General features: G+C 39.1%; 2 protein-coding genes across 3 annotated transcripts in view; one reads left to right on the plus strand and one right to left on the minus strand.

The window, feature by feature from the left end:
• Positions 1-25,341, minus strand: part of LOC105357079 (uncharacterized) — a 126,428-nt gene extending 101,087 nt beyond the window's left edge. For both annotated transcript variants that reach the window (XM_078942175.1, XM_078942174.1), the window contains exon 1: positions 25,267-25,341. In XM_078942175.1, coding sequence (XP_078798301.1) covers positions 25,267-25,320 — 54 coding nt within the window. In that variant the 5' untranslated portion in view covers positions 25,321-25,341. The remainder of the gene's footprint in view (positions 1-25,266) is intronic.
• gpr37b (G protein-coupled receptor 37b) lies at positions 4-10,454 on the plus strand. The gene is made up of 2 exons (XM_004083134.5): positions 4-1,686; positions 9,510-10,454. The coding sequence occupies exons 1-2, from the start codon at positions 652-654 to the stop codon at positions 10,326-10,328; spliced, it is 1,854 nt and encodes a 617-aa protein (XP_004083182.1). The 5' UTR covers positions 4-651; the 3' UTR covers positions 10,329-10,454.
• Positions 25,342-25,882: the final 541 nt, after the last annotated feature.

A 25,882-nucleotide genomic window follows, 5' to 3' on the forward strand; every position in this document is an offset into this window, starting at 1 on the left:
GTGGGGGGGGGGGGGGGGGGGAGAAACACACGACGCTACTCTGCTCCCGGGCTGTTGGATGCTCCATGATGGATGAGGAATGACAGATCGGGGTTAGCCGCCAGGGGAGTCCATTTTCCTCCAGCACACGGTCCTACCCGAGCGCAGAGAGGAGGAGGAGGAGGAGGAGGAGGAGAGAGATCGGCAGCAGAAGAGGAAGAGGCAAGGTGCCTCCCTTTCTTCCCTTTAACTCTCGCTTCCCCCCTCGCTGTGCACCACAGCCTAGCGGGCTTTCCACGGACTGCACCCGCATTGCCGCTGACCCAACCCAGAACGCACAGAGGCTGAAGCCGCGTGCCTGGAGATGCAGGTGTTTTGTTGCTCTGTGGCATCGCTGCTGTGTCTGCATCCCGAGTTGCTGCACTGCTCGAAAATGCTCAGACTTTGCACGCGGCAGTGACGCTCCTGGAGGAAATAGTGCGGCTCTGGCGCATGTCCGTGCGCTTGGATAGTACAAGTTTGAAAGGCTTCCATCGCGGATGCAGCCGTACTTAGGTGTGTTTTTTTTTTCACCATGGGCGTTGACTAAAAGACAGAGATTTACCAGCTGCCAAGTGAGTATGAGGAGGCACTTGTGAGGACTGTGGAACTCCGCTCAGTAATCGCTGGATCATGCAGATTCTCCCGCCCGGGACGTTCTTCCTCTTACTTGCCCACGCACACGTGTTGTCATCCTTGAAATATAATGGAGAGGCTCACGGCAGAGTGGAAAGCAACAGCAGCAGGACTTTCCACGGCTGGCCCTGGGAAAGTCATCAAAACAAAGCCCGGGAGCGCGCGTACCTGCCGGCGCACGCCACAGGTGCGTCGTCGGCGGAGCAGCCGGCGCAGGGGGCAGTTATCAGAGCGAAGCTAAACGCCACTCATCCCTGGATGAGGGTCGCTGCAGAGGAAGTAAGGCGAGCCGGGCACACCAGGCGGGACTTCAACAGGACCGTGACGCCCCCGGAGGATCCCAGCAGCGCCTCACACTGGGACGCGACGCGCCACCACAATAGGAGGATAAAGTTGAATGGCGCACTAAGTATCACGGAGACGCCAGCAGGTGGACACTACAATGCAGCTAAGGCATCTATAGTAGGAGGGGGGCAAGAGGAGGGTGAGGAACACACCAGGGGCACAAAAGACGAGTTGAAGAAAACCCTGAGGAGGGGGAGAAACAGACTGAACAAAAACTCCGGAGTTGTGGCTCAACCTCACTCGTCGCCTTGGGAACCCATTCCTAAACCAGTTGCCCTCACCTCCACCGACCTGCCCTTTGACCTATTCACCAGGAGAGCTGAGCTTTTCACTTTCAGGGAGGAGAATCCCTGGGACGCCACTCCAATCACCCCTCCCGGGTCGCAAGATTTTGGGGAGGAAATTAAAAATCCCTTCTACCCAGTGACAAGTGAGACTTTTGGTGCATATGCCATCACCTGTGTGTCAGGGGTCATTTTCCTGGTGGGGATAGCAGGCAACATTGCCATCCTGTGCATTGTGTGCCAGAACTATTACATGAAGAGCATCTCCAACTCCTTGCTGGCCAATTTGGCAGTTTGGGATTTCGTGCTCATTTTCTTCTGCTTGCCCATGGTTGTTTTCCATGAACTGACAAAGTCCTGGTTGCTGGGGGAATTTACCTGCAAGGTGGTTCCCTATGTGGAGGTAAATCTGTCTTTCTCTGATTGCTCAATCTGCTTTTTAGGTTTCAAGGACAATTATTTCATGTTTCTGCAGGTTTGAAATAGTTTTCAACTGGGCCTCTTGCAATTAGTGTCGTTTTTGCACCATGTCAGATCTTGATCACACCTTTGAAGTGAAAAGACAACTCTACTGGACGTTTGTTTATGTGGAAATTTATTTTAATGGAAGATTTCAGACATCTCTGAAATCTTTTTAGTTTCTCAACAGGCTTTGGATGTGATTTATTATAATGATGTTTTGCGTCTTGTAAAACCCGCTGGTGCACAGTTCTCTTACCCTTGAGGCCATAAGACACACCAGCCCAATTACAGCCTGTCATATTTAGCAATAGTTCTCTTGCCTTCAGCCTTGCTTTACTGGAAATTTAAGTCGTTGTTTTTTAATGTCAAGAGATATTAGGTTAGCTCGTTGTAAAACACAAATACTTTTCTTTTGTCTCTTCCATAACAGCATCAGATTCACCCTGGAAAGTTTGACTCCAGGCTTAAAAAGCCAGAGGGATTGATGAGTAAAAAAATGATCATTTGAAAGAAGTTCAGAAATTAAAATAGCATTTTCCCCCTTGCCTGCCATGCTCTGTCGCTTTTTCAGCTTTGAAATTCTCCACCAGGTCTATGGGAGCTTAAGGGGTCTCCTTAGCAGAAATTTGGGGGGCTTTCCTGCTATATAATCGAGAGCAGGGGTGTCCAACTCCAGGCCTCAAGGACCTGGAGCCTCCTCCTGGTTTTCCAGAAATCCTGCCCTAGCTGCTGCTGATTACCTGGATCAGGTGTGTTTAGTCTATCAGGAGCTTTATTGGCAGGTTGGTTTGAAAACATGTTGGACACCAGCCCTCGAGGCCTGAATTCTGACACCACTGATCTAGATTAATTAGTGCAATTAGTTAAAAATGTCGAAAAATGACAAAACTAACACTAATTTTGCTCTGATTATCAAATGGTAAATGGCACATACTTACTGGTATATAGTGCTTTACTACCATCTTTCACAGTCCCATTTACCCATGCAAACACATTTACACACTGCTGCTGCTGAACATTGGCACCAACGTATAACCACCAGGAGCAATGTGGGCTTCAGTGTCTTGCCCAAGGACACTACGACACATGAGCAGGCAAGGTGGGAACCAAACTTGCATTCTTCCAATCAGAAGTCGATCGCTCAATCTCTGCACCATGGCTGCCCTCGCAAATGTCAATTAGAGTTCTTCACCTTTTTTTTTTCTTACTTCCTATTTTTGGTTCACTGAACAGTTTGCATTCACATGAGGTCAACATTAATATCTTTATTTTTAGGGATTGAGTTTGCATGAGCTTTCATGTCTACTAAACAAAGAGTTTTGAGAAAACAAACTACTACCATAAACTTGTCTACAACCATTTTACTGGTTCTCTGTCTTAGATGCATTGGTCCTTGTTCTAATGTTCAGCAATAGATTATTTTTTGCTATCGTCCATTAATCCATTTCAACCATGAGGTGTCCCGGGGGGCGTCTTTTGCCTTGTCTGCTCCTTAGATCTTCCTTGGCTACGTTCAACTCAGCCTCTATTGCTCTAGTACTCAGGTCTGTTACCATCTTTTAATGATCATCACCTCTACTCTGTCGGAACAGTCATCAAGACTTGTAGATATCACAACCTCCTGAAATCTAATGATATGTACCATGCATGGGGTTCTCTTTCCTTGGTGGGGCTCCTCTTCATACATCTTGGGTTTTTTTTTGTTTGTATGCTTCCTTTATGGCCATTCTTTTATCTTTGATGGTGGCTTTGAATGCCAATTATATATTTCACAAGTGCTCCATCCACTCAGTGTCCCATCTTGGTGTGATGGTCTTGAAACTCAGCATGCATTATGAGGAGCTTTCTTTTCATCATTAGCTTCCATCCCCTAGTTGCCTTGTGTGTCAGTGTGGTATCTTATTACAAGCATGCATGTGTCAGTGTTTTTTGGGATTTGCCTTACTCTTTCTAGGTAATATAAATCCGAAATCTGCATAACCTTTTTGTAGCTAAATGTGCATGTCTATAGAGAATCGATGCTCCTCCAATTCCTTTTTTTAACGTCATCCATCAGGCCAAAAAGCCATGCGTAATGCTCCCTGAGGCCAACATCCTCCCTCAGGAGCATTTGATTAAGCGTGCACACACACAAAATTTGGAGTAACTTCTTGACTGACACCAAACAGATGGACAGGAAACTAATGCTCAGACTAAAGAGGCTCAATCGCGTACAAACACAGCAGATGCAAAATGAAAGGATTGAATATATAATGCATGAGTGTTTAGGTGCTGTCTCGTTTTATCCAGAGTTCAGTGGAGTTTTTTAAAAGAGGAAAAATAAATCAAGGTTATGCTGTGAGCAAATGTGTTGAGTTAGATTCTTAGTATGATTAAGAATCGTTAAAACTCTGTCATTTTGTGATCACTTTAACCCTTTAACACTTTAGATGTCGCCGGCGACACCTAAATAACACTTTGACATAGCGTAGGTCTGCGGTGTTAAAGGCTTAATTTAAAAGCAATGTCGTCCTTTTTGTGGGTCAAATGAGTCCTTCTATCTGTGTTTCATTCAGTCATTTGCTTTTCAATTAAAAACAGGAAAAAAAAATTGAAAAAAGACTAGTTTTTAATTTTTTATTTCCAAAACAGAAACGAAAAAACATATCTTATCTTTTTAATTGAAAAACGAATTAACAAATTATACACTGATAAAAATATTACGTTAGTACCCAGCGCAGTTTGAAATTCATATTTCAACACTGGATAGTAACCTTCTCAACAGGTCTTGGAACAATATACGCACCCATTAAAATGGTGGTATAGAGGATAAAATGTTACCCTTTAAGACGAGAGTTACACACAGTTTCCTGCTGAAATCCTCTGAACCATGGCAGATGGCACAGTGGATTTAAGAGGGAAGATTGAGCAAAAGGCGACTGAAGAAAAGCAGGAAAAGAGATAAATGGATAGCAGAAAAACACAGATTGGTGGATGGACTAAAGAAAAGAGGAGGGCACGACAGGAGCTTTATAGAGCCACAAAGGAATTGAAGGTGATGCAGGTATAGTGTTGAAACTCGTGGTAATGGAAGGACATATATCAGCTTGATACTTTCATTATCCCAACACTCCCGTGCACTGACACCCACACTCAAGAAACTACATCACTGTTGCAGTTTTGGTTCCTTTATATGGTTATGAAATGTGATATTATAGTTCAATTCAAGCCCAGATGAAGTTTCTTCTGTCTTTACAGCGTCTATATGTTATGAAATATTAACAACCCCATGAATCACAGTGAAACCTCCATTAGTTTATAGATAATAATAGATACATTAAGATTTTTTTTTTCTAAAGTTGATTACAAATTAAGGTCCATCCATTGCTGTGATGTTAATTTTTCATAATACACACACAGACACACACAGAGTCAGCAATGTGCTGATCTTCCAGATGGGTGGGATGGCCTTGCCTTTCCTGATCACTGCCTGCGGCTGTTTTCCCCTCAACCCCTCCTTCTCTTTGCATCAGCTATCTGTGATTAGAAACAAGCCCCAGGGGGAGTGCACACACAAACACAAATTTACACACACACAACTCAGAAGCACATGGTAGCCCTCATTCATACATTTCTCTAATGTGCTTAGCGTTAGCTATAGAGTTACAAATACTACTCTTGGTCATCTACAATGATCACGTCAATTCAATTATTCAGTGTATCTAATTAGCAGCTCTACATTATGCATGTGGGTTGGTCTGTGGAGCCAGCTCGCTGTCCACGGATGAATAGATGCCATGTTTTCCAGTACTGAAACAAGATTTGAGTTTGGTTAACCAAAATGATACGTGTCAGAAGCTAAAAAAGAACAGAAATTTCATGCATTGGAGGGAAAACAAGTATGAGTTTCAGATTAATCTGGCACAGATCTGCAAGACCTGTCTTCTGAGACTTGGGCACGATACAAAAAAAAATGAAAGCCTTCAAATGCTTTAATTGCTTACAGTTTAACAATCGCATGACAAGAATTTTGAGCTGAAACTGGATTCTTCTAGCATGTACTGTGCACAAAGAGCACGGACTGCTTTCTTCCAATGCCCCAAAGAAATCTGCCACAGGTTAGGAAGGAAGAGAAATAGATTGTGTGGAAGAAAAAGTCCACATCTCACTGTAGCAGCCTGAGAGAAACAATAAGACTAAGCATTATTACTTGCGGTTCAGTGAAGGAAAGGACAGTAGTTCTTGTGGTGCTTATACGGCAAGTCCATAGATGTTCAGACATGTAGAGAGGGAAGAATAGGATGGATTTCTTTCTCAGCTTTCAAGTATAGCTCCTTTCCAACAAAGCAAAGAAAAATTCAGAATGTGTAATAGATACACTTACTACAAACCCAATCCTGTTGTGTTACTTTAAAGAATAATACGTTTTAGGTATCGTATGTGAAGCCTTGGGTTTTCTTACAATACCAAAACAATCAAGTTAAGGTCATAATGTAGAACAAAATATAAGGAATTTCAATAACTCTGAATGGGGCAACCATGGTGCATATGTCGATGTGTCCCTGTGCAGGACACTGAACCCCACCTTGCCTGTGTTTTGGCAGTGGAGCCACTATCCGTGTGATAGTGGGGCTGTGGCTGTAAAGTGCCTTCGAGGAAGTAGGTTTGCAGACTGCAGTTTGCAGTCTTCCTCACCACATTCCTCATCTGGCCAAGCAGCCAGCTGATTGATGGTTGCAGTCAGAGGCAGAATCCAGCTGATAAGAGTTATGGTCAGCTGGAGCCTGCACTGGGTCACATAATCAACCTGGAATAAATATCACAGCAGGAATAACCCCATCCACCCAGACGTCATTACTTTCACCTTTCATAGTGTTGTGTTTCAACACGAGCTCATTAATCAGCTGTTAACGTCAAGTAACCCCAATAGCGGCTAGTTGGCCACACGTGGCTGCACATCCTCCACAGACCTTTTGCTAAGGCAAAAGCTTTTATGCCACCATTTCTTTCTCAGATGCTTAAACAAGATGTCAACAGGCCTCTATTAAAAATTGAACTTGAAGAAAATGTCTTTTTCACCTACTGTGCACAAAGCAAAATGAGCTCTTGATTAAAAGCTTTTTTAAGCTTCATTTCTTTTTCAGATCAACTGTAGTCAAAGGTGGAGAAGTTCATGAATAATTGGTTTTTATAAATTTGGATTAAAAACTCAAAGAGCTTAAAGTCAAAGCTTCACATTGGGTCATTAATAATTGCCTATTCATGCTAGCTGCACCGTTAACCCTTTAACACAGAAGTTGTCGTTCTTTTTATAACTTTTCGTTTACACAGTTAGCGTTATTCCAATGGATTCTGAAGCTGAACACTTGTGAAGTAGGTCGCTAGCACTAGCCACTTTTAACCCTTTAACACTTAAGCTGTCGCCGATGACAGCAGAATAACACGCTCTTGAACTACCAAGATTCGCAATTAACCTAACTGCAATTAATTCTGTTTCTTTGCATAAGAAGCAACTGGTTTGCATTGATAACCTACAAAACAATAACAGAGGGGCATTTTATTCATTTTTCTTGGCTCATGAATTGAAATTGCTTGTTGGTTATTTTGGTAATTGCTGTGTAAAGCTTTTTAGCTGATTACCCTGTTTGTTTTTTTTGCTAAAACATGCTAGGTTTTTATAGTCAGCTTTGTGTGTTTGCTTTACCTACGCTCGTCTATATTATTTCAAATGCCAAAATAAATGCTTTCTTTACAAATTAAGTAGTAATAGAAGTGAAGAGTTGAAACACAGAATTAAAACTAGGGTTAAATTTGCTGTTTTTGTCGTCTTTAGGTTGTTAATAACTAAGGAGTTTCTTTCATTTATTTCCTTCGAATGCTTTTTTTCCCCCCTCATTTTAAAAGTGAATAATTGCAGTTTTTAAATGTCAGAAATGAAAAACCACAATGCATTTCATTAAAAATAAAATAAGTAGAGAAGTGGCTAAGCTAAAATATGCACTCGCCTCATATTCTGCTGTAGTGCAGTACTTGAATTAATGAAGGTAATTACTTTTCCAACACCTATTATTTCATTACTGTTTGAAATAATTAGTAAGCCCTCCAGGCCTGAAGCTGTCAGGCCTGTTTGCTCCGCTCCAGGTAAAGCGAACATGGCAGGGTCAAGGCTTCTGCTGGGACCAAATGCCACATTAACATTGTTACTCATTCTCAGTGTGTCGGAGCTTATTTACCTCTTCCTATCGCTTTGCCCCAACTCCACCTTACTTCTCTTTTGGTTCTTTTACTGCAGCGTCTGACTGCACCCATTTGCATGTGCCTTCCACAAATGAATAGTCCCCCCCCCCATTGCCCATGTCTCTTTGACCATCTCATCTTACCACTACAAAGCCATGCTTGTTCGTCCTGCCCTTGCTCTACGCCCTGACACGCTGATCAAAGGGGCTTCACTCCACTGGCTGCTTTTTAAAGTCATTCCAAACCTGTTGTTCAAGCAATAAAATATTTACCATGTGCAAACACCTGTGCACAGGATAGCTATAGCACAGTCTTCAGTGATGCCTATTGAAAAACAACACGCTTTCCAGAAGAATCACTCAAAACACACAAATGCAAGGGTTGTACAGGTTGGTGATTGTTTTACCTCGTCAATTTATGATGCAAAATCAGATTGGTCTTCATTCTTGAAAATATTTTACATTTACAGTCAGGACAAGATATTTGGAACTGATGCAAATACTAATTACAGTTAAATGATGTTGGCATGATGACAAGTAATAACCCTTTATGGTCCAACAGTCACTTGATAGGAGTCACTGCTCACTGTGCTGCAGGCTGTGGAGCTTTTCTACCCCACTTACTCCTTGTTGTTCCATCTGGTTGCCCTTCATTAGCCTGGTTAGGGCCCTTTTGTGTCACAATGAATGTCTGCAGTCATGGGGGCTTCTGACACACACTATAACATCTATATCCGTCCAGGAAGACTGGAAGACCAGTTGGCTATTGTAATACATTCAGTATGAAGGAAATCAAAGGAGAGATTAGTGGAAATCAAAGAGGAGGTAGACTAAAATGATGAACAGCAGAGGTTTGTTAAGATGTGGTTCATATAAGGACAAAAATTCAAATGCAACCGTGGAAAAAATCCTTTGGAGGGTTTCTTTGCCAAAGGGGTGTGTAATCTGGCAGATGCTTTTACACTCAGAGGAAATATACATTTAATTTTTATTAAACCGATGTTAGTACTTTCATTGGATATTAATCCACCCCGTTCAGACATGTTGCTATCTGGCCTAATTTATTATTTTTCTTTTTACACAGTTTGAAGGACAACACAAAGAGATAAGAAGACCTCCATTGTTCATTTTTTGCAATAACACTTCAATGTGCACCTTTGGGCCACACAATATAAGCATGATGCTTTACCAGCAGCCATTCTTTGTCATTTGAAAAGCAAATGCTTTCCATCAAATATAATTAAGTAATTACATTTTATTCTAGACAGAATGACAACCTTGACTATGAACAGTGTCACCACGGCACTTGAATTGTTTGCACAACAGCCCACCTGCCTGTTGATGTAATTATGGGTTATTATTCTCTTGCTGAAGCTCTAAGTGCTTTAATAAACATAACTGTTGAGGCAATGGGACTCAATCAAGTCAATTTTATGAACTCTACAAGACTTCTGAGACTAATTGTGACAACATTTAATGTGCATTTAATGACTTATGTGAAGTTAGGTTATGACACCTTAAGGACATTTCTTTTTCTGTTTGTTTTTAGGTGGCCTCCCTTGGCGTAACAACCTTCACTCTCTGTGCGCTCTGCATTGACCGCTTTCGTGCAGCCACCAATGTTCAGATGTACTACGAAATGATCGAGAACTGCACTTCTACCACTGCCAAGCTAGCAGTCATCTGGATTGGTGCCCTCCTTTTGGCCCTCCCAGAGCTTCTCATTCGGCAGCTTGTAACAGAGGACGCCGCACTCCCAGATGAGCCTCCAGTTGAGCGCTGCATCATCAGGATATCCACCTCACTTCCTGACATCCTCTACGTGCTGGGTCTCACCTATGAGGGCGCTCGGCTGTGGTGGTGCTTTGGCTGCTACTTTTGTCTGCCGACCCTCTTCACCATCGGATGCTCTTTGGTGACAGCCCGCAAAATCCGGCATGCAGAGCAGGCCAGTGTGCGCAGCAACAAGAAGCAAATCCGGCTTGAGAGCCAAATGAATTGCACAGTTGTGGCATTGGCTATCGTCTACGGAGCATGCGTGGTGCCTGAGAACATCTGTAACATAGTTTCTGCATACATGGCTGCGGGCGTTCCGGAGCACACTATGTCCATTCTGCATCTTCTTTCCCAGCTGCTATTGTTTTGTCGGGCCGCTGTGACTCCAGCACTGCTGCTGCTTCTGTGCCGCCCACTGGGCAGGGCTTTTCTGGACTGCTGCTGTTGCTGCTGCTGTTGCAACCGCGCTCCATCCTCGGCGACGGGCAGTGACGATAACGAACATGAATGTACGACAGAGCTGGAACTGTCGCCATTCAGCACTATCAGAAGGGAGCTAAGTAACTACACACCTGCCGGATCCAACTGCTAAGCTGGCATTTCTCATCAGTGACTGACCTACATTTCCCATATTCAACTAGAAGAGCTTTACCTAGCTAACACATACTCTGAAATGTGGGCAATTGAGATTGGACCAAAACATGTCATTGAGCCAAAAGTCTTACTAAGTTCGTGCTAAAGCCCTAATTTTCTAGTATAAACAAAAAAAGAATATTAAAAAAGTAGTTTTTTAAATGGTTTCGGGTGCTGATCAAAGTTGAACTGTGTATAATTATACTTACCAATCTTGCCTAAAAGTTTTCCAACTTCCAATTTCTCTGGTAGGTCTTTAGTTTAAAAACCAAATCCTGGGGGTTTCAAAATCTAGGTCCTCAGAGTTAACTAAATCAGAAAATATGAAGGAAATTGTTTTTATGCAGTTCAAGGACCAGACAAAACAAGAAAAAATAATTTTCAAGAGTTTACAATAAAGACACATTTGGCAGTTATACCTTTGGAGATAATCAGTGCCAATCACAATAGGGAGAATTGACTGATAACATATTTTGTCCTTTTGTGAAAGAACTCTTTGTCTAACTAAACATCTAAACTCACACTGCCTTTGAAAGGACTCAACCTTGTTTACTGGATGCAAGTGCACATTTAAATGTGTATATGGTGTACATATGGTAACAACACTCACAATGATTACGCTACGCAAAGGAGATTCTACTACAGGATTCCCCCTTAAAACAGGATCACTAAATACTTTATATCAAGAACTATCCGGTCGATTCAGACACAACTGGGCTGGTCTCAGAGTGCATCAACATATAGATGAGTGGAATTTTGAGAGGGACATCAGAAACGGATTAAAATCAACCAACACAATGAAATGAACTGAATGGAGTGAATGTTTGATGGAATGGTAAGCATAGGAGAATAATGGAAAAGAAACCACTTTGGACAACTGCATAAAGACAATATATACAGTATGTCTCACTACAATGGATCGTATTGCGCCGTACACCTTTGGGCTGTATATATATATACATATATATACATATATATATATATATATATGTATATATATATACATATATATACATATATATATATATATATATATATATACATATATACATATATATATACATATATATATATATATATATATATATATATATATATATATATATATATATATATATATACATATATATACATATATATGTATATATATACACATATATATACATATATATATATATATATATATATATATATATATATATATATATATATATATATATATATATATATATATATATATATATACACAATATATATATATATACACAATATATATATACTTTACACTTTCTTTGGTGCTCCTTGAGTGAAAGTATTGTAAGAAAACTCATTGGTTCAACTTAGAAAATCAAAAGTAACCCAACTGACGGTTAGACATTGTGATTATCTGTAGCTCCTAATGTTCTTGACTCACATGGAGTTTGGACACTGCCTTTCTTTAACTACAATACGGTTTCTTCAACCTTTTTACAAGTTGTAAATAATAAAGTAATAATAAATAATAAAATTAATTAATTTATTTATCCCACAATGGGGACATTTTTTCTCCGCATTTGACCCAGGGAGCGGTGAGCTGCAGGCTAGCCGCGCTCTGGGGGCGACAGCTGGCTGGGAAGAGCGGGGATCAATCCGCCATCCCTTCGGTTGTTGGACAACCTGCTCTACCGCCTAAGCTAAACATGAGCACTGGATTTGTAATCAGAATCAGCAGGTGTGGTTTATTTATTAATCTATTTATTGTTATAATACAATCTAGATATGTCAGGAATAATATCTTTATTGGAATTTACATCAAATTGTAATAAAATTCATTTTGTTGTGACCACCTAAAATGAGTGTAGCTGAGATGTCATCACTAGTATCCCAGAACAAAGTTTGGAATCATTTTAACCCTTGTGCTATCTTAAATGACCCCACCCTTACACTGATGTGTTCTCCCTACCATGACAAAGGTGGAAAGATTTCATGTAATCCATGGAGACCGGTGAGGTTCACAAATCATTGAAGAAAAAAGGTTCAGCGCACTGTCTAGTGGGTCTAGATGACCCAACTCCCAATGGTAAAGTGCCCAGGATAGCACAAGGGCTAAAGATGTGGTCCATTGTCAAGGTAATTTCTACCATTGATATTACATGGAGGAAAGAGTATCATGGATTGTCATTGAGAGTTGTCACTTTGTTGCTTAGAGGATTTTGTTTACAGTTTTTGATCAGTAAGACAACAGGTGCTTCTAGTGACTAAAGCTACGTTTACAGCTGCCGCAGCAACACACGTTCAAACAATCATCAAAAGACGTAAAAGATGTAAATGCAAGTATATTTTCTGCGTCCAAAACTCTCGCATTCAAGCATCCCTACCCAAGTTTTTAAGCTTCATCAGATAATCAGGTCATCAGATAAAAGTGTTGTCTGGTAGTTAATTTTAACATCCTTTTTCTACCTCTGGCTCAAGTCAAAGACTCACTTGGCCAATAAAGACAGTTTCTGTTTGTGTTTTTGTAATACCAGACTAGCGTCAAAGCATAAAAGTCTTTTATAAGACTAGCACAGCAACAAGAACTATTAACCCTTCAATACCAAAGCTGTTGCCAGTAAACAGGAAATACACATGCTCTTCAAACTACCATAATTCTTTGCACCTTTATGCCGAAATGCAACTCTTTACAATAGTAAAGTGCAAATACTTTATGGAAAGCTGCTTTTCTCCACCTCAGACTCAAATTTACTTCAAGTGTGTAAACAATTTACACTTTACCGATGTAGAGGTTATGGATCACCACAAAGCTGCTATTCCTATCTGCAGAATTCATTGGATTTACATCATTTGCGTAAACACTTTTGTGTTGTAAAGCGTTGCATATCAGCGCAAACCTACTTTTTTCTCAGCTTAAGATTTTGTTAAAATAACACTGACTTCATAAACACTTTGTAACATCTTGTACAATGCCCTGGAATTACGCTAATTGCGTAAACTGTAGAAGAGTAACATGAACATCAACATTGCAGCTAAAGCTTTCGTGTTAAACGGTAAAAGGATTGGTTTAGTTAAGAGGCAAAAATTAGCACCAAAAACTTTTCCCATCAAAAATCCTTTTCAGTTTGTTACTTGAGCTTCTATGAAGAACCAATGACGTGTTTCTATACAGTGTAAACAATACTGTACTGTAAATCCACTGAAAGACTACCACTCATCCCTGGGACAAAACAAGGGTTAAACCACTGTTTAGGAATTTAGGAATAACAGAACATTTAATAAATGGGTTGTTTACAGGACGTGTATGTGGTGGTTTTGGTGAACGTGAAACAGAGTTTTTTTTTTTTCAATGTTTTGATTTGATAATTTTTTAAACTAACAACAGTAAACTCTGTGACTCTGGTTTAACATTCATCTGTATAATGGCAATGAGTCTTTTTTCACAAAATATTTGCACTGCCAAACACCTTTTATCTGTTTATTGTGCTTATATGCTAGTAGTACTCTATCACCAGGTGTCTCAGTTAAAAGTCGTGTTTACTTTTAGTTCCATCACTGCAGGAAAAGGAATGCTTCTTAGAGAACAAATCTCCTGCCATCTGTTGGCTTTTACAAACTTGTAATTAGTTCATGGCGATCTGCCTCAGGTTGGCACTCGAGGTGGTTCATCAAGTTAAAAGTCTAAATTGACATAACGGAGCAGATATATTACACGGCACTGCAGACTGCTTAGCAATTCTTTTCATTACATTCACTATTTCAGGCCAAACCTGCACAAAAAGATGTTTTTTTACATTTAATATTGCCTACTAACACTGACGGTGTCTTTGCATGCAGTTTGTCAAATGAAAATTTCCATCTACCATGTTTTGCTGCTGGAACTTTAATGTAAACTTGTCTCTAAAGCTGATTCTCTTTTTTTCTGCATATTTCTGAAAAATATAGTCCATGAATGGCTCAGTTTGTAGTACAGTTCAAACTTTTTGATGGAGTAATTCTTGTTAGTCGATGAGATGTATATTTTGAAGTTTGTGAGTATTCTCTTCACTCTGAGCTTAATGTGTCTGTATTTGAATCCTGGAAATGTAAGCACAGAACCACTATTGTCTCCAAGTCTAGTCACTGGTTTCTAAATAGCTTTTTTTATATAGCCAAAAACCGTCCATTTGTTTATCAAAGATGTTTATCTTGAAAATTGTAAATTAAAATCTTAAATGTGCACTTAAAGTGTGATAAGTTGATCAATTTCTAGTCCGTTTCTACAACCACCACAATGTATACAAAAGTTGGGGATCATTTCGAAAACAATTTGGATCTGGATCTGGATCTGGATCTGCAGTGACAGAGGCACCTAACCAAATGTGAAGGATCCACTCACTTTGCACAGTGACCTAACACTAATAATATTTGATGAAAGTGTATCCAAGCCCGGGAGATTAATGTTTTAGCAACATACAACAGTTTGCAATTCTCACACTGTCAGGATGGAAGCTAATAAACTCAACAAAGTGTAAGAAGTTGAGCTTGAAGCCTTTAGACATTGGATCGCTCTATTTAGGTGATTTATAGGAGTAATGTGAAGCTTTTGGTGCTAACCTTATGGTGACCATGCATTATTTGCTCATCTGAACGACAGCAAATGCGCTTGGAGATTGATGTGATCCGAAGTGCAAAGTTTCTCACATTCCAGTTTTTTTTTTCAGGCTAGAGCCACTTTATTTTTTCACACCAGCAGGCAATAGAGCACAATAAGGTTGCCCTCCAGGCTATCATCAATCCAGGTGCCATTTGTGGCCAGCAAAACATACCCATTAGAGGCCATACACACAAATGCGGCACTATATCTGTGCTTTTGAATGATTTGCTGGGTTGCTGGAACAATTGAAAACACAAGGGTTGACACAAAATATTTCCGTCTTTAATTTTCCAGCATACTGTCTGATCCATACAGAAGGCCTTTAGAAGCATAGTCTCCATAAATGCAGGGAGAATGCCCTACTCTGGCTAATGAGACAGATAATGAGCAGAGAATGACCATGGCACATCTGCTATGAGTGTCATTGGAAAAGTGGGATGTGTGCATCACAGCACATTATACTGATACAAACTAAAAAAGATTCCATACCCTGATGTTCACAGTTCATAGTTGTTCAAATATTTGACATTTTCTTAAAATTGGTAAGCTTTACTGGAGCTTCCCTGAAGCACTTATACTGCTTACAAGGTAACAATATGTCAAGAGATGCCTTAAAGTTCTGGAAAAGCCCCAACAGTGTGTCGGTTCTGTAATTACCCAGTGATTCAGCGTGTAATGGAGATGTCAAAGGTGGTTTTCAACAATAAAACTAATAGAATTAATTGTCTGAAAGAAAAATAAACTGAATTATTAAGGATAAATGTAAATAACATATATTTATAAAGCACCTTCCCTTTTTAATAAGGCCAAGAACGCTTTACAGTCCTATTCACCCATGCACACACACATTCACACACTGATGGTGGCTCCTCTGCCCAACACTGGTGACAACCTTAACCAGCAAAGGCAATGTGGGGTTCAATGTCTTGCCAAGAGACACTTCAACACGTGGACAAGGTGCAAACCGAACCTACTCTTACCCTGACAAATAGTCAACTGCGCCTGCCCTGATTCAATGCTGGATTCTATAAATGGTTTTTCTATCCTAAAATCAAGAGTTGAGGTGTCCACGTGGCTCTGTGCATGTATTTTATTTTATTTTTTTTGTATTTTTGATCTTGGAAAGTTCTGTTAAATATCATTATGCAGGGCAGCACACATTTCCATTACTATGCTGATGATACTTTCCTATATTGATCCATTGAAACTGGTAGTCTGTAACTACACCTGGCTGTAACCCTGTTTTAAAAACATCCAGGGATTTACTGGTTCCCATGGACTGGCACATCTATCATGGCTTAAGTGCTTTTAAACAAGATACCTTATTCCCAAGTGCTCCTTGAGTAAGTCACTTGGATTTGCCCATTTTTCCTGGTGGAACTGATGGTAAGGAAGGAAAATCCCTTAGAGGACAAATAGTTAGAAATGTAAGACTTTGGTTCTTTGTTTTATTTTTAAACCAAAATAATCTCAAGGATTTTTTGTAGCTAAACTAGATAGACAAAGTTTAATGCACACTTGGACCATACTCGCTTCTTAAGGCCCGTACACACCGGGACGAATTTCGCGCGCGATTTTCGCCGACGTTTAACGCCTCGTGACAAAACAAAGGGCACCAATGAGAGTGTGCACACCGACGCGAAAAAACGCCACGCATCAAAGCGTCAAAAAAAAAAACGCCTCGGGTTCGTTTTTTTTTTTTTTTGACGCCTCGCGTCGAAATCTATTCGACCAATGAGAACGGCGCTTTTGCACACGTGTCTGGAGCTTCTGAAGTTACAGTAAAACACAACTTGGGGGCGCTCAAACACAAAATTGCCTTGCTAAGCAAACATACCAGCGAAGAAGATAGACGCCAAGTTGCATCTACACAGCCGCGAAGAAATAATGACGGACATTCTAAAATATCCCCGAACCAACTGGAGCAACTGGTGCTTGAAATATTCATGTTTTCTTTGTATGATTCTGACAAGCGCGTAAATACTTGCTCTCTTCTTCTGAGTGAGGCGACTTTAAGAAGCGTAAAGTTGCGCAGCGCAACCTTGTGTACAGGAGTATTTCTGTTTTACATTAAGCGCCATCTAATGTCAGGGAATGAAATTGCATGTTCACACGGCTCATCGTCAGCGGAAATCGCCTGGGTGTGAACACAAAAAACGTGGCGAAAAACGCTGGCGAATAACGCCTGGCGAATATTCGTCCCGGTGTGTACGGGCCTTTATAGTGACTCCAAAAGCAAAGTAGGAGTCAAAAGCTTTACTTCTCATGTTCTTCCCTCATGGAACCTACTAGACCAACTATTTTAATGTTATAGATAGACATAATCTCTTTTCCTTTCTGGCTCTACTCTCAGTAAATGTTTTGTTTGTGTCTTGTGTGTGTACTATGTCTCTTGGTAAAATATTGCAACTGTTTTGCTTTTCATTGTCTTCATACACTCAAACTAGTTGAGATCACCAGATGGCAGATGGTCACACTTCCAAAATGGGTTTAGTTACAAATGTCTTCCTGTTAGCAGTAAGTGATTTCTCCACTCACACCTCATACACAAGGAAGAAAAATAAATACTCTATTTTCTCTTCTATCAGGTTAATTGAAGAATGAAAACTTGAAAGGATGTTAGATATAAATGTAGATCACTTTAAAAAATGTTATAACTTGTATCATTGATATTGATACATTTTGATTGGGTTGATTTCTATAACTAATATTAACCAACATAAAAATAATGAAGCTCCTCTTTATACGTAACAAACTATCAGAAAAAAGGAAGTGAAGCTAAAATTGTAAAGAGACAAAAAGGAAGACAGAAATAATTAATATGTGCAGAATAATGGGAAAGCCAAGTCATTTTTACGCACCAGTGCACAAGGGTAGATAAGTGCAGAAGCTTATCTGCAGGGCAAAAGTCTGCAAATATTTGAAAACATCCACTCCTAACTCATTTGCGAACAATATGGCAGTTTTTTCTGCTTGCATTAAAAAATATGGCTATAATTTTATGCATTTTGAGTAAAAAGGACTATTTATACCATTCATTAGTGTGTTATCTTTCAAACCATCCTACACATCCTGCCTAGCTGCACTCTCCTGCCTTCTTTTGTCTTTTGGATCCAACAAGTGCACAGCAAGAGGGATGGCAACTGACGCTGTGAGTCTATATGTGATAAAAACGGAACCCTTTGAGCTTCAACATAGCGGAAACCAGGGATCTTGCATAATCACCTAAGATCTTCTCTCTGATCTCTTGATTTGAAAATAGCATTTTATCAAAACAAAGAAGGAAAAAAAAAACAGGTGAGATATGTACTTAAAGCTCAGATTTATAATGTTCTGAAAATATGGCGCACATAAGAATCTTCTGAATTTCTTTAAAGTCCCCTATAACATTTAAATTCAAATAAAAATGTTCCCAGTGGTGTTTTATATATGATTTATATTTTTTTTTACCAAAATCCCACAACCTAAATGTCTTAAAAAGCCACATATCATGTTCAACAGCAGGGCAGACAGATGAAAGCTGAATGCCTTTTGTGTTGGACATATTTTATTTTAACAACAGGGGTTATGAATCTTCTGACAAACCAGAGGTATGTCTGAGTAAACCCCTTTTGTAATCTAAGCCAAACTTTATTCATTCCAAATTCAACCATTCAAAAGGTCATCTTTAGCGGTAAAGAAACTTTACAGTATTTTTGGTTCCAAGATTACACTTTTGGAACAATGTGTGGAATGAAAAACAAATGTGTGTAGCCGACTCTGCTGTTTCTTAAAATTACACATGAAAAAAAACTTAAACAAGCCCATGAAATTTTTACTTTCATTATAATTTAGGCTACATTGCACCAGAAAGCAGGGCTGACTGTGGCTCAGAATTGATTTGATGCTAGCACATGCAGGCTGTTGAATTAGCTTGTACAGCAAATAAAATGAAATGCCATAAAGTTCAGCACTGGTGGCGTGTATTTCGAAAATTACGTGCGGCCAGTGCTGACGTTTTTTCTTGTGCTCCCAGGAGTCGAGCTGGCGGCCCGACAGAGACCTGCTGCAGAATGGGGAGCCAGTCTGCTCAGGCTTCCTAAACTTTATGACATTTTTCTTATTTTTATGGAGGCAGTAATAAAAAAAAAGGTCCATTGATTTTATTCTTTTATTTTTATCCTTTTGATTAATGTGGGACACCAAGCCTTCAAAATCAGTCAGAGAGAGAACACAAATATGGAAAACACATTTGGGACTTTAACTTTAAGTGTAAATACGTGCAGCCAACAACAAAACCCAGCCTTGGACGCACTTAAAATGAATGCGGTGAACGAAGCAATGTGCCATCTTCTCTTCTTCTGCACCTGAGCTTGTGCATGCTGGAGAGGGTAGATCAGGGAGCTTGCGCAATGCGCATAAGGACCATTGTGACATTACAACAGCTCATTAATTCAAACCAAGCGTCTTTCCAAAAGTTTGATTGACAGCAATTTAAAAGGAGAAATATTCAGAAATGCAAAATGAAATTATTTTTTTTATATTTGTTTCCTTTATGAGAAAAATGGCACACATACATGTCAAAAACAAAAAAAATAGATTTTCGTCTTATTTTTAATGACTTTTCAATTAGCCTTGCATCCATTTTTACAGTTAGAAGAATTCCAGTTGTCTGGCATTTCTCTCTTAAGAACAAATATGTAAAAGCCCAATTATTCACTATTTGCTAAAAAAAGGGAAACATTTCAGTGTTTTACAGTATGGTGTCAGTATACTGGCTCTAGATTGGAACAGATCAAATGTTGCCTGTGCTTGTGTGAGAGCAATATGTCTGCATGTTATGGGGATCTTTTTTTCTGAATTGCTGATACTGGTGTTGCTTTCTCATCTGTTTTTATTCTTTATTCTTTTTTCATACCTTGGTCTCTTGCCAAGGTGCCAGCTTTTGCTAAATCAGCAACGCACTTGCTAAAATGTCTGCATCCCTGTTTGAGGGAGTCTAGAATTCTTTCCTTGTCATATTGTCTGAATTAGAAAAAAATGCCACCAGGATGATCAATCAGAAACTTAAAGTTTGATGCCAATTTTCCACCTCCAGTTTGAAATCAATCTCTTTGCTTAACAGCACTGAAAAAGCACTTTGATTTGCTGCTTTTACTATGAGGTTATGATGGTTACCTTAAAACCTCACTTTATTAAAATACCATAGACATAGAGATAAATGTCTCTGACATCGCTTATAGGGTTCTGAGAGGTGAAAATAAACTCAGCCCCTGTCAACAACATTTAAAAAGTTTGAGAAACAACACATTGACTGGTTAGGAGAGTTGGACTGAGAGACTCCTCCCCCCTCCCCTTCCAAACAGGAAGTACCCATTGGTTCCAAAAAGCCAAAATCCCGTAGACTTCTATTGAGAAACAAACACTTATTAAAAAGTTATTTAATTTTATATCATTTTTACTCTGTAACCTTTTTTTAACATGTTCTTGTTAAATCTAATTTATTTTAATTATGTTTTTTTTCTGCAGTTCACAATACTCAATTTAAAAACTGGCCAATTAGATGTTTCAATAAAAGTGTGTGGTCTTACGTTTGAACGTTCAAAGAGTTTGATGGACAGATTATCCAGACCCTGCTTTTAAGTGGTAGGAGTGTGGTCTTCCAACAAGCTGACTCCTGACTGGCAAGAGTGGTCACCATAGAAATGTTGACTCAGACCAACTCGGACTAATCTTCTGCCTACTCACGTTGTCTGGCTCCAACATGGTGATGTCCATATTGCTAAAAATAATATCGACTGAAGTGATTTCATTTCGTTGAAGCCAGAAGTAAACCATTTTCTATGGATGACATCACACTCACTTGGTCCAGTTTGCATATACAGTCAATGGAACAACTTACAAAATTTTCTATCCAAGGTCCCACCCACCTGCTATGTGCAATTTCGAGCTTTAATGAAATCAAACAGCATGAGTGGAAAATAAACTATCCAAATATTAAGTTCTGGCCCTCATGCTGTTCAGAATCATTTCCTCCTGCTTTATTTCATCACCAAAGCTGTGTCAACTTTTAATTATCCACAGACTTATTATACATGCACTATATTCCTGTAGGTGCTTTGGACACGTCTTTGTAGATCCAGTCTATTCCGGTTTCTGCTTTATTTAATTCTTTCTATTTGATATACTGTTTAGTTTGGTTGTTTTGCTGCACTGCTGCTATTGATTTTCCTATAAATCTTACAAGGGACAGTTTTCACAACAGCTCCAGGTTCATGCACCTAAAGCTTGTGCATAAATAACGGAAAAAAAATTTGCTCCTTTTGAGTGCAAACCATTTTCTATTTTTATGCACGCAATGGGAAGCGTATGAAAGCCTGACAATCACATAAACCATCATGCAGTAGAACTGCCAAAATCTGTCCTTGTGTGCATTTGCATGCAGCTTAGCAACTGGAGTACTGCACTTATACTCTTTCCTCTCCAATAAAAGAAGGGCCCCTCTCAACAAGGCATAACTGAAGCATGCAGTACAGTGAGTTTTTCCTTTGGAAGCTACCGAGTGATATCCTCTTAATTTTCTTGTCCTCTTTTTCTTCCTCTTTCTGCACACCTTTTCAGAGCACTGCTCTTCCTTTCTCATACATTTTAATGGCAGCAGTTTGATCCAGCTCCACTGCATCTGCTCGTGTTTAATACATGCATACTTTAGCAGCACGACTCGACTGTTGCTCAGCGTTGTGGAAAAGACGAGATACATTTTTCGGATTCTGAGCACTGGCTGGAATGGGGTTTAGCCCGAGACAAGATGCTGGATAGTGTCAAGGTTCCAACTTCAATTTAGGAGGAAGTCTGCAATTTTGGAGGCTTGTTAGTTTTTCTATTTAAATGCCAGTAGGAATGTTTGTAAGTCAAATATAAATCAGACTAAAAAGTGGTTAATAAATGCCATCTGGCAGTAATGTCACTACTGTAAATGTTGTTTTAAATGGTGTCGAGAAATAACTTGACACGGAAAACAGATTGGCCCAGACATGTTTCATCCTTCTCCTTGCCGTGTCCTCCATCTCCTTCTGGAAAATCCCAAAGCTTTCCCCTTCCAGATGAACAGACATGTTGAGTGGGTTTCCAATATATTCATACCCCATTTATCCATTGACCTTTCTGATATTTGTAATCAGTGGAACTTTCTTTAGAAAATTGCGGATTATTAACTAAGTTTACTTTAAACTACATGCACATTTAGTGAATTAGATCTTAAAAATAAGGAAATACAACTTTCTTGCAATCTTTAAATGTAGACAGACATTTGTTGGATAAATTAGCATTTATCCAACAACTATATATTTAATAAACCTCAGGCAAAAAGAGACTTTATACTATGTTGAATTTTAGGAAGTTGTGGTGCTGGCAACCCACGACTCTTTTATGCCTCCATTCTGCTTCTTGGATTTAATGAAACATGCACAAAAGTTGAAAAACTAATAGGTTTTTTAGTTCTGTGATAGTTCTTGTTGTTAAGTGGTGTCATTTTTTTTTTAATTCAAGTAAATCTGCTGCTGCAGTAAGATCATATTTTATTTTGAAAGAACTTGTATTTGCTGTTAGCAAAAGAGAAATGTCAAAGTATAAAAATATAACCCTGTTATAACTCAATTATTGTAAATATTCAAAAAGTATATTTTAGAAATGATTGGCTTAATTGCCAAATAAATATTTAAAAAAAGGTATATTTTTTTCTAAACATGAAGTGAGACTTGCTGTGTTTTGGTCTGTAAGAAACTGGACCCAATGGCTCTTTTATTGTGAAAAGTTGCAGACTTCTAGTGTATAACTAAAACAATAATTTAAAAAATGACATAGTTTGCCTCAATTTAAATATTTTATGACGACAAATTTTGATCGAACAAAGGAGATTTTTTACTCCATGACATAACAGGATGGCTTTTTCTTTGTATTTTAACCTTTACTTTGAATGTATGGGTACAGTTGTATTAGTACAATCAACTTAAAATGTGTGACTTTCATTTATGTTACAGGGTAGCTATTATATCCAGTCAGATTTGTGAATATCTTTACTGTCTTTGATTGTTTTACAAGACTATGAAAACCATATCAGTGTTTTTAACCCTTGTGCTATCTTAGATGACCCCACCCTTACTTTGACGTGTTATTCCTACCATGACAAAGGTGGATGAAGGATAGCACAAGGGTTAAAGCCACCCTCAGTGACTTTTTATACATTTAGTCTCATCATCCCAACTACCAAGTTGAATGTGTATATCTGCTTTATGGAAAAAATGTGCTTTTGCAGATGCCACACTTCCTGCAAGCTGATAAATCCGTGAACCATACAGAGAGCAGAGGGCTATGTCCCCCTTTGTTTGCCCTGTCACTCATTTCTAGGTCACTGGAAGAAGTGAATGCTTGACTAAAACTGAGACAAGCACAGTAAAAGATCTCCACATCCCTGCATCGATAGTTTTTTGTTTTTTTTTCATGTGTATGTATTCAGGCGTACGTGCATGCATCCGTATGTGCACAAACCACAAAGCCCAAAAGGCACACACTCTCAGACAAATCTTTGATGCACACTTGGCCTTATTTTTTCCAGCCTAATGCTCCAGCCATTTTTTTTATTCTGCTGATGCTGTCAGGAGAGAAATTTAGAAGTAATCTTTCATCATGCGGTGTCTTTAGGCTGCTACTATGTGAAACCATAGCAACTTTCACAAGATATATTAAACATCTTGTCAGCATTTCAAGAGTATATAAAAAGAGTGTTTTTCCCAGGCCAGCATTTACACTTCAGGTATAATGTTCAAGTTGACGAATAAACACATCAAAATCAATGCTTAAAGCGCTCACTTACTTTGGAATTGATGAATATTTGTTCAGCTGATTTAATGCATCGAAGTCAAAGTCAAACTACTGCGACTCTGACCTGGATTAAAAAGTTTTTAATAATAAAACATTTAATCTGTGCATTAATCAAATTTTTAAATACCGGAAAAAATTGCTTTTTTTAAAATTTACCCACTTATGCAACACTCTGTGAAGTTCTTAAATGCAGTCGCTGTAAATCAGCCAGAGCCTTTATGCAACACACTACATTGGTAAAAGTTGGATATCCGTGCAAAACGGATATGAAAAACTGCTTTACACCACATCAGAATCAGCTGAATTATGTTGATCAAGTAAATGTTTGTTACTGCACGTAAGAGTTACAGTACGTCAAAGAGAGTGTGTTTTTTAGGTGTCGCTGGCAACATGTCTGGTGTGACAAGGGTTGATGAACCCAAGTGTCAGCTAAACTTTATTGTTTGTGCTAATCTTGAACAAACTCAAACAGATTGGGACATAAAGTTTAATCTTATGCCTTTATTACTCTTAAAGATCAACTCCAGTCATTTTTTTAATCTATTTTAAAATTGTTCTCAGTGGTATTTGAATTATGATTATGTTTTTTTAGCCAAAATAAGAAATAAAAAACTGTGTTTTTTTAAGGACCTAGTTTCTGAAGAATCTCGGGAGTTCATTAGAATATCGCCTGTGGGTCCTAAGCGAGTCTGTTGGCGCCCCCATTTCCCGTCATCCATCTGTTTACACTCTCTCCCGCTAGCTCAGGTCACAACCCCAACCTAGAATTACTGGAGCAACAAAAATAGTGAGCAGTACATTTTTGTTTTGAGCCAGACAGCCGGACAGTTTTGAGCCAGATGCCAGCTCAGACGAGGAAAACAAAGACGTACATTCAGTGTTTTACAAGTGGGTGCATCAGAATGGAGCGGAGCAGAGCAGGAAGCAAGGAGCTTGTGGCCCGCCATCTGTATTTTCTATGTTACAAATATCATCTTTTTCAAAAAGCCTTTTTTTTCATCTGATCCTGATTTGTATAAAGAAATACTCAGAAATATAATTTCCTGTCTATATGTCTTCACATTCAAATTCGACTTTATTTACACGGCACTTTTCCTGCTAAAGAGCATCTGAAAGGTTCTTTAATGCCCTCCATCATGCATTAAATGCCACAAGAAATTGTTAAAAACACCAAATTTTGGCTGGAATGGATCTTAAAGTAACGTAATAAGTATAATAATGATTATTTAGTGATGCAAGTTCTCACACATGCTTGTTTCAGTGTGTGATGAAGTAGCGTCACAGGTTGCAGGACAGCGCCTGAACATGAGCCTTAAATGTTTTTCTCTTTTCTCACAGTTTCTAGTTTTGTGGGACACAAATCATTCACATTTCATGTTTTGTTTAATTCTAAGGGTGCACACTTGGTTTTAAACAGAATCGCACTCACCATCAAAGTTTTCCTCCACCAACAGCCAAACCAGAGCAATGGACACATCAGCATTTACATCCACAGGAAGTGACTTCACGTCAGAATTGTTTTTTTTTTGGCTTTGTTCCCCTTTTTGTTTAATTGATTTTGTTTCAAACCTATTTCTGTATTTCAGTTGTTGTTGTTTTTTTCTGTTAAATATCTGTAAGTTTGGAGTTATGTTGATTCTTCCAGTAATTTGTTTTAAGGAATTGTTAGGATAATTGGCCTGTGGGAGGGGCTAAGCCTTTATAAGGGGTGAACTTTTCCCAGTTGAGAGAGAGCAGTCTTGGTTGCAGTGGTGGCAACAGGCTCTCCTGAAATCAGCTGAATTTGTTGTCTGATTATTTCTTTGGGGATCAATAAAATCCCATTTTTGAAATTTTGAGTTTGCTGGCTTGGCCCTCTTATTTCCGAGTGATTTATTTTTTCGCTGCTGAGAAAAACCCAGTGTTTGTAAAAAAAAGTTTCTTTATTCTGCAATTCAGACAGCCCTCTTCAAAACTCAAAGGTTTTTTTTGGTCCAAGGCTCAGAGTTTCCTCTCTTCCCACCTTTGCTTTGAGAACATGAATGTCTTTTTTATTTCTACTTTCT

This window comes from Oryzias latipes, chromosome 23 (genome assembly GCF_053564925.1).
Source record: "Oryzias latipes strain Hd-rR chromosome 23, Olatipes_Hd-rR_3.1".
Taxonomy (NCBI): Eukaryota; Metazoa; Chordata; class Actinopteri; order Beloniformes; family Adrianichthyidae; genus Oryzias; species Oryzias latipes.

Coding starts and splice junctions, on each gene's coding strand:
- gpr37b (XM_004083134.5), top strand. CDS start 652: ATGCAGATTCTCCCGCCCGGGACGTTCTTCCTCTTACTTGCCCACGCA. Junction 1,687..9,509: donor AGGTGGTTCCCTATGTGGAG/GTAAATCTGTCT, acceptor GTTTGTTTTTAG/GTGGCCTCCCTTGGCGTAAC.